We start from the raw sequence: 13317 nt of genomic DNA, 5'->3' as shown, positions 1-13317 counted from the left end.
TAGGCAATTCTAGCTGTGAATTTCCTTGTAAGCACTGCTTTCAGTGTATCCTGTAAGTTTTAGTATGTCATGTTTTTATTTTCATTCATTTTAGGGAATTTTCTAATTTCTTTCCATTGTTCTGGAGAAGATACCTTTATATGATTTTATTCTTTCTAAATTTCTTGAAGTTAGTTTTGTGGTCTATCTGGGAGAATGTTTTACTTGTACGTCAGAAGAAATGTGTGTTCTGTTGGGTGGATTACTATATCTGTTAGGTCTAGTTCGTCTTCTATTTCCTTGTTTATCTTTTGTCTAGTTATAAATGTTTGCCTTGTGGGTTAGACTAACATCTTGATTTTTGAGAAGTTAGTTTGAATTAATACCAACTTAGTTTTTGGGAGCCTGGGTGGTTCAGTCAGTTGAGCGTCTCTTGGTTTCGGCTCAGGTTATGATCTCACTGTCTGAGAGATCGAGCCCAGTGTTGACAGCTTGGAACCTGCTTGGGATTCTCTGTCTCCCGCTCTCTCTGCCCCTTCCCCACTTGCACTCTTTCCCTCAAAATAAACATTTTTTTAAATACTTAGTTTTAATAGCACACAAAAACTTTGCTCCTGTGTAGCTGTTTCCTCCACTTTGTATTGTTGTTGCCACAAATTCCATCCATACGTTGTGTGCCTATCAACATAAATGTATAATTACTCTTTTATATAGTTGTCTTTTCAAGCACACAAAACAAGAGGAGTTACAAAACTAAAAATACATCAGTGCTTTTATAATTTACCTATGTAGTTACCTTACTGGTGTCTTTTATTTCTTCATATAGAGTCAAGTTACTGTCTTACGCCCTTTCATTTCAACCTGAAGGACTCCAATTAGCATTTCTTGAATCACGTGTGCCAGCAACAAGCTCCCTCAGCTTTTATCTGGGAATGTCTTAATTTCTCCTACATTTTTGAAGGATAATTGTGCCAGGTCCAGAATTCGTGACTGGCAGTTCTTCTCTTCTAGGACTTTGACTATGTCTTCCCACTGTACTCTGACATCCGTGGTTTCTGATGAAAAATTAGCTATTGATCTTATTGAGGATGCCTGGTACTTGACAAGTCCTTATTCTCTTGAATTGGGATTTATAGGTCAAGTCTTTGGTCAAATATGATATGATTTTGGCCATTATTTCTTTAATTTCTCTGCTCCTCTTTCTCCTTTCATTCTGGGACTCTTATTATGCATATGTTGGTACACTTGATGGAGTCCCCACATAACTCTTAGACTATACTTTTAATTTTCTTTCTTCTCTTTCAACTGGGTAATGCAATTGACCTAGCTTCAGATTTATTCTTTTTTTTCACCTTCCAGAATTTATTTTTCAAATCTATTTGTCTCAGAATTTTTACAAAAGTAATACATGTTTAGTGTTAAAAATTAAGAAAACACAGAAAATTGTAAAGAAGAAACTAACAAATAATCCTCAGTCACCATCATGTAGAAAAAATAACTGATAACGTTGTTTCATATGCTGCTTTTCCCCCACATAACCCATGGTATTTTCCCACACGAATTAAATATTCTTTGAAAATGTAATTTTTAAAATAGAACTACCATATGATCCAGTAATCACATTATTGGGTATTTATTGAAAGAATATGAAAACACTTAATTTGAAAGGATATATATACACCTTTATGCTTATTGCAGCATTATTTACAATAGCCTAATGATGGAAGTAGCATGTGTCCATCAATAGATGAATAAATAAAGGTGTGTGTGTGTGTCTAATGGAATAATACTCAGCCATAAAAAAATGAAATCTTGCCATTTGCAACAATATGGTTGGAGCTAGAGCATATAATGCTAAGTGAAATAAATCAGAGAAAGACAAATACCATATGATTTCACTCATTTGGAATTTAAGAAACAAAACAGATGAGCAAAGGGAAAACCAAAGAACAGATGGTTGCTGGGGCGGGGGCGAAGGGATGGATGAAATAGCTGAAGGACTCCTTGATGAGCACAGAGTAATATATGGAATTATTGAATCTGTATTGTGTACTTGAAAGTAATTTAACAATTATGTTAACTATACTAGAAGTAAAATAAAAATGCATAAACAAAATATGTGTTGGCTTAAAGATTAAAAAAATAATAAAGTTAATTTCATTTCAGTATTTGACTGGACATTAGTCTTAGCTTCTAAACTGCCCTCCTTGTCCTCTTGAGTTTTCCATAACTGCCCTTCTATGTCTGCTTGGCCGGTACCTCCTCCTGTGCTCAGCCTCTGTCACCTGCTGTAGTTACCATTCCTTTTTTGTGATGAGAACATTTAATATTTACTCTCAGCAACTGACAGGTATATTGTCAACTATATTGACAAGTATATTGTCGGTATTGTTAACTATAGTTACCATGCTGTACATTAGATCCCCAGATCTTCTTATCATATATAACTGGAAGTTTATACTCTTTGACCAACATCTTCCCATTTGCCCCAAGCCCCAGCCCCTGGCAACTACCATTCTGTTTCTAGGAGTTCAGCTTTTTTAGATTCCACATATAAGTGATAGGATACAGTAATTATCTTTCTCTTATTTCAATTACTAAAATACCCTCAAGGTCCATCCATGTTGTCACAAAAGGCAGGATTTCCTTCTTTCTCCTGGCTGAATATTAGTCCTGTGTGTGTGTGACATCTTTATCCATTCATCCATAGATGAACACTTAGTTTGTTACCATAGGTTGGCTGGTGTGAATGTTGCAGTTAATATGAGAGGGAAGATATCTTTGATGTCCTAATACCATTTCTTTTGGATATATGCCTAGAATTGGGATTGCTGGATCATATAGTAGTTCTATTTTTAATTTTTTGAGGATAGCATTTCACTAGGAACTGTACCAACAGTGCATGAGGGTCTCCTTTTCTCCAAATCTTAGCCAATACTTATTTCTTAACTGTATTTTGATTCTAACAGGTATGAAGCAGTATCCTCATTGTGGTTGTGATTTGCATTTCCCTGATGATTAGCAGTATTGAGCACCATTTCAAATACCTGTTGGCCATTTGTATGTCTTCTTTGGGAAAATGTCTATTTAACTCCTGTGCCCATTTTAAAATCTTTTTTGTGTGTGTTACTGAGTTGTATGAATTATTTTAGTGTTGTGTCACTTCATTTTGCTTTTGTTGCTTATGCTTTTTGGTATCCTATCCCAAAAAACTAATAATTATTACCAAGACCAGTGTCAAGGAGCTTTTCCTCTATGTTTTCTTTTTTTTTTCTATTTTTTTTTTTTTACATTTTGTTTATTTTTGATATACAGAGAGAGAGAGAGACAGAGCACAAGTGGGGGAGGGGCAAAGAGAGAGGGAGACACAGAATCTGAACCAGGCTCCAGGCTCTGAGCTGTCCGCACAGAGCCCGATGTGGGGCTCAAACTCACAAACGGTGAGATCATGACCTGAGCTGACGTCAGATGCCTAACTGACTGAGCCACCCAGGCGCCCCTCCTGTATGTTTTCTTTTAGGAGTTTCATGGTTTCAGGTCTCATGTTGAAGTCTTTAATCCATTTCAAGTTCATTTTTTTGAGTGGTATAAGAAAGGAATCTATTTTCTTTTTTCTGCATTTTGTTACCCAGTTTTCCCAGCACCACTTATCAAAGAGTCTATTTTTTCCCCATTGATTATTCTTGGCTCCCTTTCAAATATTAGTTGACCATATATGTGAGGGTTTATTTCTGGGCTCTTGATTCTGTTCTGTTGGTGTATTTGTCTGTGTTTATGTCAATACCATACTGGGTTTTCTTTATTGCTATAGCTTTGTAATAATGTTTGAAATCAGGAAGTGTGATACCTCTAGCTTTACAGTTCTTTCTTATGATTGCTTTAGCTATTTGGGGTCTTTTGTGGTTCCATATAAATTTGAGGATTTTTTTTCTATTTCTCTGAAAAATGTCATTGGACTTTTGATAGCAATTACATTGAATCTACAGGTGGCTTTGGATTGTATGGATGTTTTTTTTTTTCAGTTATTTTTTTAGTGTTTATTTTTTTTTCCAATATATGAAATTTATTGTCAAATTGGTTTCCATACAACACCCAGTGCTCATCCCAAAAGGTGCCCTCCTCAATACCCATCCCCCACCCTCCCCTCCCTCCCACCCCCCATCAACCCTCAGTTTGTTCTCAGTTGTTTTTTTTTTTAATTTTTTTTTTAACGTTTATTTATTTTTGAGACAGAGACAGAGCATGAATGGGGGAGGGTCAGAGAGAGAGGGAGACACACAATCCGAAACAGGGTCCAGGCTCTGAGCGGTCAGCACAGAGCCCAACGCGGGGCTCGAACTCACGGACCGTGTGATCATGACCTGAGCCGAAGTCGGAGGCCCAACAGACTGAGCCACCCAGGCGCCCCTGTTCTCAGTTTTTAACAGTCTCTTATGCTTTGGCTCTCTCCCACTCTAACCTCTTTTTTTTTTTTTTCCCCCCCTTCCCCTCCCCCATGGGTTTCTGTTAAGTTTCTCAGGATCCACATAAGAGTGAAATCATATGGTATCTGTCTTTCTCTGTATGGCTTATTTCACTTAGCATCACACTCCAGTTCCATCCACGTTGCTACAAAAGGCCATATTTCATTCTTTCTCATTGCCACGTAGTATTCCATTGTGTATATAAACCACAATTTCTTTATCCATTCATCAGTTGATGGACATTTAGGCTCTTTCCATAATTTGGCTATTGTTGAGAGTGCTGCTATAAACATTGGGGTACAAGTGCCCCTATGCATCAGTACTCCTGTATCCCTTGGATAAATTCCTAGCAGTGCTATTGCTGGGTCATAGGGTAGGTCTATTTTTAATTTTCTGAGGAACCTCCACACTGCTTTCCAGAGCGGCTGCACCAATTTGCATTCCCACCAACAGTGCAAGAGGGTTCCCGTTTCTCCACATCCTCTCCAGCATCTATAGTCTCCTGATTTGTTCATTTTGGCCTTTAGTGTTTATTTTTGAGACACAGAGCAAGAGACAGAGTACAAGTAGGGGAGGGGCAGACAGGGAGACACAGACTCTGAAGCAAGCTCCAGGCTCTAAGCTATCAGCACAGAGCTTGACATGGGGCTCTAACTCAGGAACCATGAGATCATGACCTGAGCTAAAAAGTCAGATGCTTAATTGACTGAGCCACCCAGGCGCCCTGGATTGTATGGATGTTTTAACAGTGTTCTTGGGATTCATGAACACAGGATATCTTTCTATTTGTGTCTTTAATTTCTTTCGTTAGTGTTCTAGTTTTCAGTGTACAGGTCTTTCATCTTCCTTAAATTTATTTTTTTTAATGTTTATTTTTGAGAGAGAGAGTGAGCGGGGGAGGGGGAGGGGCAGAGACACAGAATCTGAAGCCAGCTCCAGACTCCAAGCTAGCTGTCCCCACAGAGCCCAACATGGGGCTGGAACTCACTAACCACAAGATCATGACCTGAGCCGAAGTTGGACACCCAACCAACTGAGCCACTCAGACGCCCTCATTAAATCTATTTCTAAATATTTTACTGTTTCTGGTGCTGCCTGTTTTTTTTACTTCTTTTTCAGATAGTTCATTAATGTTTAGAAATGTGACTGATTTCTATATGTTTATTTTATATTCTGCAGCTTTACTGAATTTATTCTAACAGTTTTTTGGTGAGATTTTTCGGCTTTTTGTATACATAAGATCACATCATTTGCAAATGGAGACCGTTTTATTTCTTGCTTTCCAAATTGGTTGCCTTTTATTTCTCTAATTGCCTAATTGCTCTGCTAGGACTTTTAGTACTGTATTGAATAGGAGTGTTAAGAGCGGGGATCCTTATCTTGTTCAGGATCTTGGAGAGCTTTCATCCTTTTACCATTTGATTTTGATAGTAGCTATGGGCTTGTCACATATGACCTTTATTATGTTGAGCTGTGTTCCTTTTATATCCCTTTTTTTTAGTTTTTATCAAGAAAGGGCATTGAATTTTTGTCAAATGTTTTTTTCAGCATCTGTTGACATAATCATATGATTTTTGTCTTTTATTCTGTTATTATGGTGTATCATATTTGTTGACTTGTTTTTGTTGAACTACCCTTGCATCCCAAGGATAAATCCTACTTGAAAATGGTGTATAATCGTTTTGATGTGCTGTGCAATTTGGCTTGCTAGTATTTTGATGACAGTTTTGTGTCTTTGTCCATCAGAGATGGTGGCCTGTAGTTTTCTTTTAGTGTCCTATTAGGGTAATTCTGGCCTCTTAAAATGAGTTGGAAGTCTGGCCTCTGCAAATTTTTGGTAAGAATTTGAGAAGAATTGGTGTTAATTCTTTTAAATGTTTGATGAATGTATCAGGGAAACCCATCTGATCCTAGGCTTTTCTGTGTTTTGAATACTGATTTAATATTCCTGCTCATTATTAGTCTGCTTAGATTTTCTATTTCTTCATTATTTACCCTTGGTAAGTTCTCTGTTTCTAGGAATTTACCCAGTTCTTAGAGGTTATCCAATTTGGCAATGTGTTCATAAGTAGTCTCTATTTTTATTATGTTTTTAAATATTCCAGTATAGTTAACATACAATGTTCTATTAGTTTAATGTGTACAGTATAGTGATTCAACAATTCTTTACATTCTCTGTGCTCATTATCAGTGTACTCTTAACCCCCACCACCTATTTCACCCATCTCCCCACCCACCTCCCCTCTGGTAACCATCTGTTCCCTGTAGTGAAGAGTCTTTTGGTTTTTCTCTCTTTGTATTTTTCCTTTTCTTCTTTGTTTTGTTTCTTAAATTCCATATATTAGAGAAATCATAGGTAGTCTCTTAATCCTGTCTATCTCTGTGATATCCATTGTAATGTGTCTTTCATTTCTGATTTTATTTAAATCTTCACTCTTATTTTCTTAGTCTAGCTAAAGTTTTGTCTATTTTGTTTATCTTCCCCCCACTCCAAAAAACACACCTCTTATTTTTATTGAGCTTTTGTATTGTTGGCTTTTTTTTTGTCTCTATTTCATTTATATCTGCTGTGATCATTGTTATTTCCTTCCTTCTACTAACTTTGGGCTTAGTTTGTTCTTTTTCTAGTTATAAAGTTAGGTTGTATTTGAGATCTTTCTTGTTTCTTACTGTAGTCAGTTATCCCTGTAAATGTCCTCTTGTAGCTTTTTTTGGTTCATCCCATAAGTTTTGATATGTTGTGTTTGCATTTTATTTTTTGTCTCAAGATATTTTTTAATTTCCCTTTTGATTTCTTTTTTTGACTCCTTGATTTTTCAGGAGTGTATTGTTTAATTTCCACATACTGTGAATTTTTCAGTTTTCCTCCTATTGATTTCTAGTTTTGTACCATTGTGGTTAGGAAAGATACTTGGTATAATTTCAGTCTTCTTAAATTTTCTAAGACTTGTTTCGTGACCTGTCATATGATCTATCTGGGAGAATGTTCTGTGTGTGTTTGAGAAAAGTGTATATTCTGCTGCTGTTCAGTGAAATGTTCTGTATAGTCCTGGTAGGTCCATTGATCTAAAAAGTATAGTTCAGTAACTCAAAGGGATACATGCACCCAATGTTCCCCAATGTTTATAGCAGCATTATTTACAATAGCCAGATTATTGGCAACAGTCAAGTGTCCATCAACTGATGAATGAATAAAGATGTACGTGTGTGTACACACACACACACACACACACACACACACACACACACACTGGAATATTACCCAGCCATATAAAAGAGTGAATGAAGTCTTGCCATTTGCAACAACATGGATAGAGCTAGAGAGTATTATGCTAAGCAAAATAAGTCAGAGAAAGACAAATACCATATGATTTGACTTATATGTAGAATTCAAGAAACAAACAAACAAGCAAATGGGAAAAATAGGCAAACCAAGAAACAGACTCCTAACTATAGAGAACTCCCAGAGGGGAGGTGAGTTCAGGGTGGGTTAAATAGGTGATATGGATTAAGGAGTGTACTTGTTGTGATGAGCCACCAGGTGTTGTATGGAAGTGTTGAATCACTATATCATACACCTGAAATTAATATCATACTGTATATTTACTTGAATTTAAATAAAAACTTAAAAAAATGTACAGTTCAAATCTAACATTTCCTTATATTCTGTCAGGGCAATCTATCCCTCATTGAAAGTAGTGTGTACCATTGTTGAAAGTACCAGTCTACCATTATGTATTGTTATCTGTTTCTCCCTTTAGATGTTAGTATTTGCTTAATATATTTAGGTGTTCGAGTATTGTATGTATATAATTTACAATTGTTATATGCTCTTTGAATTGACCACTTTATAAATAATGACCTTTGTCTCTTGTTACAGGTTTTGAGTAAAAGTCTATTTTGTCTGAAATAAGTATAGCTTACCCATTGGCTCTCCTTTGGTTTCTATTGCATAGAATATCTTTTTACAACCCTTCACTTTGAGTCTGCATGTACCCTTAAAGGTGAAGTGAGTCTTTTGGAAGCTGCTGGGTCTTGGGTTTTTTTATCCATCTAAGTATTCCATCTGTGCCTTTTGATTGGAAAATCAGTATACCTACATTTAGAGTAATTATTAATGGGCAAGGGCTTAGTAATGCCATATTAATGTTTTCAGGCTGTTTTGTATTTTCCTTGTCCTTTCTTCCTCTCTTGCTAACTTCCTTTGTGAATTGGTTTTCCATAATAATATGCTTTGATTCTTTCTGTTGATCTTTTTTGTATCTAACTAGGTTTTTGTTTCTGGCTACAATGAGTCTTACATAAACATCTTATAGATATAAAAGTGTATTTTAAGCTGATAACAACTTTGTATACAAATATTCCACCCTTTTACTTCCTCCAAATTCATTTTACATTTTTAATGTTCAGTTTACCTCTTTTTGTAGTGTATATTCTTTAACAAATTATTTTAGCTTTTAATATTTTTAATACTTTTATCCTTTAACTTTTATCATCCGTGGATGATAAGACTCTGTTCTTCTGGGGCTCCTTAGACTGGCTGCAGCTGGTTCACAGGCTACTGCAGGGTCTATAGCTGAGACCAAGGTCTGTAGGTCTATTACCCAACAGGTGGGTGAGACTCCTCCCCCATCCCTTGGCTTATGGGGCTAGGTTTCCCAACTCCCAACAGAGGCACTTATGTCCATGGATGGATGCCAAATTGTTGTTGCATGGCGGCAGTGAGAGAGGTCTTATTTGGCCATAATGCTGACATCACTGCTCATGTTAATGTTGCTGTAACTTTTTTTTTCCCCTTTATGTGTTTCACAGTGTCTCATTTCTTTGCACACCTCATAGTTTTTTTGTTGAATAATGGATATTTTTTTAATATTTATAGTTTTTTATATTTTTTATATTTTTAATATATAATTTTTAAAAATATTTTAATATTACTATTTTAATATTATATTAATATTTTTTAATTATTTTAATATTTTTAAAATATTTTTAATATTATAATGTGGCCGCTCTGGAAATCAAATTCTCACTCTTTCCTAGGGCTTGTTATGGTTTGTTGTTGTTTAGTTAGACTTTTCTGAAGTGATTTCATAACTGTTTTTGTGTGGTCATTGAAGTCTGTTCTCTTAGTTTAGTGGTCAGCTAGTGGTTTGCCTTAAACTCCTGGAACAAAAAAATACATATTTTTCCCAGTCTTTGTAGGTGGGTTCTGTGTGTACGTTGGTATCTTTAGTGGCAATACTCAATATCTTCAGTACTTAACCAGGATATTTATAATTCTGCCTTAGCCTTTACTTCTGACTTGCACAGAGCCTGATGCTCATCCAGAGGTGTGGAACTTAGGGCCTTCTCAGGTATTTTCTACGAATGTGCTTAGTTAGCCGCAGGCACACACATGGCCTTCTAGATTCCCAGGAATGTGTGGAACTTTTCCAAGTCCTTATTCTCCAAAGCATCTCATTCCCCATCCTTTTTCCCCAAGCTTTTCACTTTGTCTGTTGTTTAATCCAATTGTATTGTATGCCTTGTCCCAGGAAGTGAGGACTAATGCATTTGCCTTTGAAGGATTTCAATAAATGCTCACCCCACCCTTGATAGCATCCGAATCAGACTAAAATAAAAATGTTTGATATCAAACACATTGAAAATGCAAGCTAGTTTATTAAGCAAGACTATATGGTCAGAGGTTTGGATTTGAAAGCCAATAATAGTGTACAATTCAGTCATTCTCCTCCAATACCTTAGGGGCTAGTACTTGATGAGTTTTTAGACTTTGTGGAGGCAGAGTATATTTGGAGTAAGCAACATACAGTCTCCTGCTTTGCAACTTGGCAACCATGTCAAAAAGGAACTGTAGAGGGGCTCCTGGGTGGCTCAGTAGATTGAGTGTTCGACTCTTGATTTCGGCTCAGGTCATGATCTCATGGTTCACAAGATCGAGTCCCATCCTGGAGCCTCCTTGGGATTCTCTTTGTGTACCACCGCACCCCCTGGCTCAAAATAAATAAACTTTAAAAAAAAAAAAAAGGAGATACAGAGCATGTGATTCCTCAGTCTAGTGAGGGAGGTGAAAATGTATTTGGAAAGCAGAATACTGAAGGCCTGATGAGATAAGATTTACCTGTCAGCAAGTATGACTGCAAACATACACAGTTCGATTATTTGCAATAGTTGCTTATGTTCTTCCCAGTCGCATCCTCACAGTGAACAGCTATTTGATCTCATTGGAGAAATTACCTTTAGGCAGATCATCTTGCCTTGAGTCTTTTTTTTTTTAATGTTTATTTATTTTTGAGAGAAAGAGCACAAGCAGGGGAGGGGCAGAGAGAGAGGAGAGACACAGAATCCGAAGCAGGCTCCAGGCTCTGAGCTGTCCGCACAGAGCCCGACGCAGGGCTCAAACTCAGAAACTGAGATTAAGACCTGAGCTAAGGTCAGTCAGACCTTAACCTGACCGAGCCACCCAGGCGCCCCTTGCCTTGAGTCTTAAGTCCTTGCTTCTATTTCTTCCTTCTCTTTGTTGGACTTTCACATTGGCTGTCTCCTTGACGCTGTGTTTCAAGCAGCCACATACTCTTTTTAAGTATTTTACATACAAGGCTACCTTAAACACTATTTTAACACTGTCTTTTTCCTTTGTTAAGAGCTGGGGTGGAAAGGAGAATGGCTTTGGACTTGCAGAATGTTGCAGAGACTTGCATATGATGGTAAGTAATTCTTGAATATGGATATCTTGGCAGAGCTATTATTTTGAGCCTTACTTTACAATGAATATATGGAATATTAAGTTGCCACTTCAGATCAAGATCTTTGAGGAACCTGACATCAGTTAAGACATAACACACCTTATCTAGGTGTCTGGGCCCTCATTGTGTTGGCATTTGGAAGAATTTCAGAAACACAGTGTATGTTCATACCCAGGTCTTGAGTAGAACGCTGCATTTGGTGAATCAGTTTGAAAGTGATGAGAAATCCTAGAAAGTGCATTTGCTTGCATTCTTTCACTGTTACTGTTGGAACTCTGGGCACTGTGGTGCGATTTTTAAGAATGGTTGCTCGAGGGGCGCCTGGATGGCTCAGTCAGTTAAACATCTGACTTCAGCTCAGGTCATGATATCATGGTTTGGAGTCCGAGCCCCGCATCAGGCTGTTTTCAGCATAGAGCCTGCTTTGGATCCTCTGTCCCTCTTTCTCTGCCCCTCCCGTTTGCTTACTTGTGTGCGCGCGCACGCTCTCTTGCTCTCTCGCTCTCTCTCAAAATAAAATAAACTTTAAAAAATTTTAAACACACAGACAAAAAAAAAGAATGGACACTGGGAACAGTTCTGCCATGAGAGTTATTGGGACCTTTACAATGTTACACGTGCTTTCCAAGTTTACCACTCATGCCCTGTCCTACCTTTTTATCTGTGCTTAGATTACAAGCTTAGGCCATCCTCCTTTCTGCTTTGATATGTTGCTTTGTGATCCCAATTTGGGATCACAATTGGGTGTGTGAAAACAATTCTATGTCAAGAAGCAACTATATTTTTTAGCAGATGTTGCTGCCTTTGTCAGATTGTCGTGTATAGGACAAATAGCTGTGATGAAATGTAGTGATTTTATTTTAGTAAGCCTTTTTCCCCTGGGGGAATGGTTCTTTTTCTGATCAAAGAAAACTACAAATTAGAACAAATTACTTTCCCATTTTAGTTGGTATATTTTCTTTAGTGTGCATTATAGGAATGAATATTGGGTAGTATGGGAAATAAGTGTTATCTAATGAGCAAAGCTACATAAATCTTAAAGAGTATTCAGTTTGGAATTCTAATTCTGAGAAAATAACATTTCATCTTTAAGTTGGTTAATTCTGAGCCTCCATTTGTATATTAAGCTTGTTCTTTACCCCTTGGGCAAAACAGTATGATATACTCTACTAGGTTTGTATGATGCCTGTTTTGGGCCCAGCCTTTGTTAAGAAATCACACACATCCTTCTATTTATTGATATTTGGTGTATCAATGAGACTTTGAAAAGTATGATGTATACTTTCAAAGGAATTAACATATATATACATGTTTTAAAAACTTGTAAGAATTATTGTATACAATAATTCTCCATTTCCAGAGACAACCACTGCGATTGTTTTTTTTTTTTTTTTTAACATTTATTCATGTTTTAAGAGAGCACAAGCAGGGGAGGGGCAGAGAGAGAACAAGACACAGAATCCAAAGCAGGCTCCAAGCTCTGAGCTTTCAGCACAGAGCCTGATGCAGGGTTCAAACTCCTGAACTGCAAGATCATGACCTGAGCTAAAGTCAGACGCTTAACCAACTGAGCCACCCAGGTGTCCCATACTGCTACTGGTTTCTTTTAAGGATTCATTCTAATGTACATTCTGTTGTGGTCTTAATTTTGTTTTTGCTTTTTTAGAGTTAAAGAGGATTTGTTGCCAGGGTCTGGTTCATAGTGACTTGGTATTTACCTGTGCAGAAAGCATTTTGATATCATAGGAAGTGGTGTAGAATGATATGAAAGGGACTATTTGAAGAATTAAGAAGGTACACCAGTGAGGCACAGTTTGAATAAAATATTTCCAGAGGTGATGATGGACACTAAAATTTCCAAGAGAATGTTCTTTTCCCTTCTCGAGCTGGTACCTAGACTCTTATATTTGTTCTCCATCCTTTCTTGGATTCTTACTCATTATTGGTTGGTGGACTTGCCTCTCTTTTCCCTCTTAAGAATAGCTGCGCCCAGAATTGATCTCTTGAAAGAAAGGGCAACTCATAACTTATAAGAAATGTGAAGGCATTTGGAGCCTTGGGCTTCATCCTCCTGATTGTGTGTGTGTGTGTGTGTGTGTGTGTGTGTGTGTGTGTGTGTGTGTGTGTGT

General features: G+C 37.1%; 1 protein-coding gene across 11 annotated transcripts in view; it reads left to right on the top strand.

The window, feature by feature from the left end:
* The window catches only part of HUWE1 (HECT, UBA and WWE domain containing E3 ubiquitin protein ligase 1), a 166555-nt gene that overhangs the window by 50287 nt on the left and 102951 nt on the right, over window positions 1-13317 (top strand). For all 11 annotated transcript variants that reach the window (XM_049644605.1, XM_049644607.1, XM_049644611.1 and 8 more), the window contains one exon: window positions 11087-11149. In XM_049644605.1, the coding sequence (XP_049500562.1) occupies window positions 11087-11149 (63 nt within the window). The remainder of the gene's footprint in view (window positions 1-11086; window positions 11150-13317) is intronic.

The sequence above is a fragment of the Panthera uncia genome, chromosome X (genome assembly GCF_023721935.1).
Source record: "Panthera uncia isolate 11264 chromosome X, Puncia_PCG_1.0, whole genome shotgun sequence".
Taxonomy (NCBI): Eukaryota; Metazoa; Chordata; class Mammalia; order Carnivora; family Felidae; genus Panthera; species Panthera uncia.
Note: the sequence above shows the minus strand (reverse complement) of the source record. Positions and strands in the feature narration are given on the sequence as shown.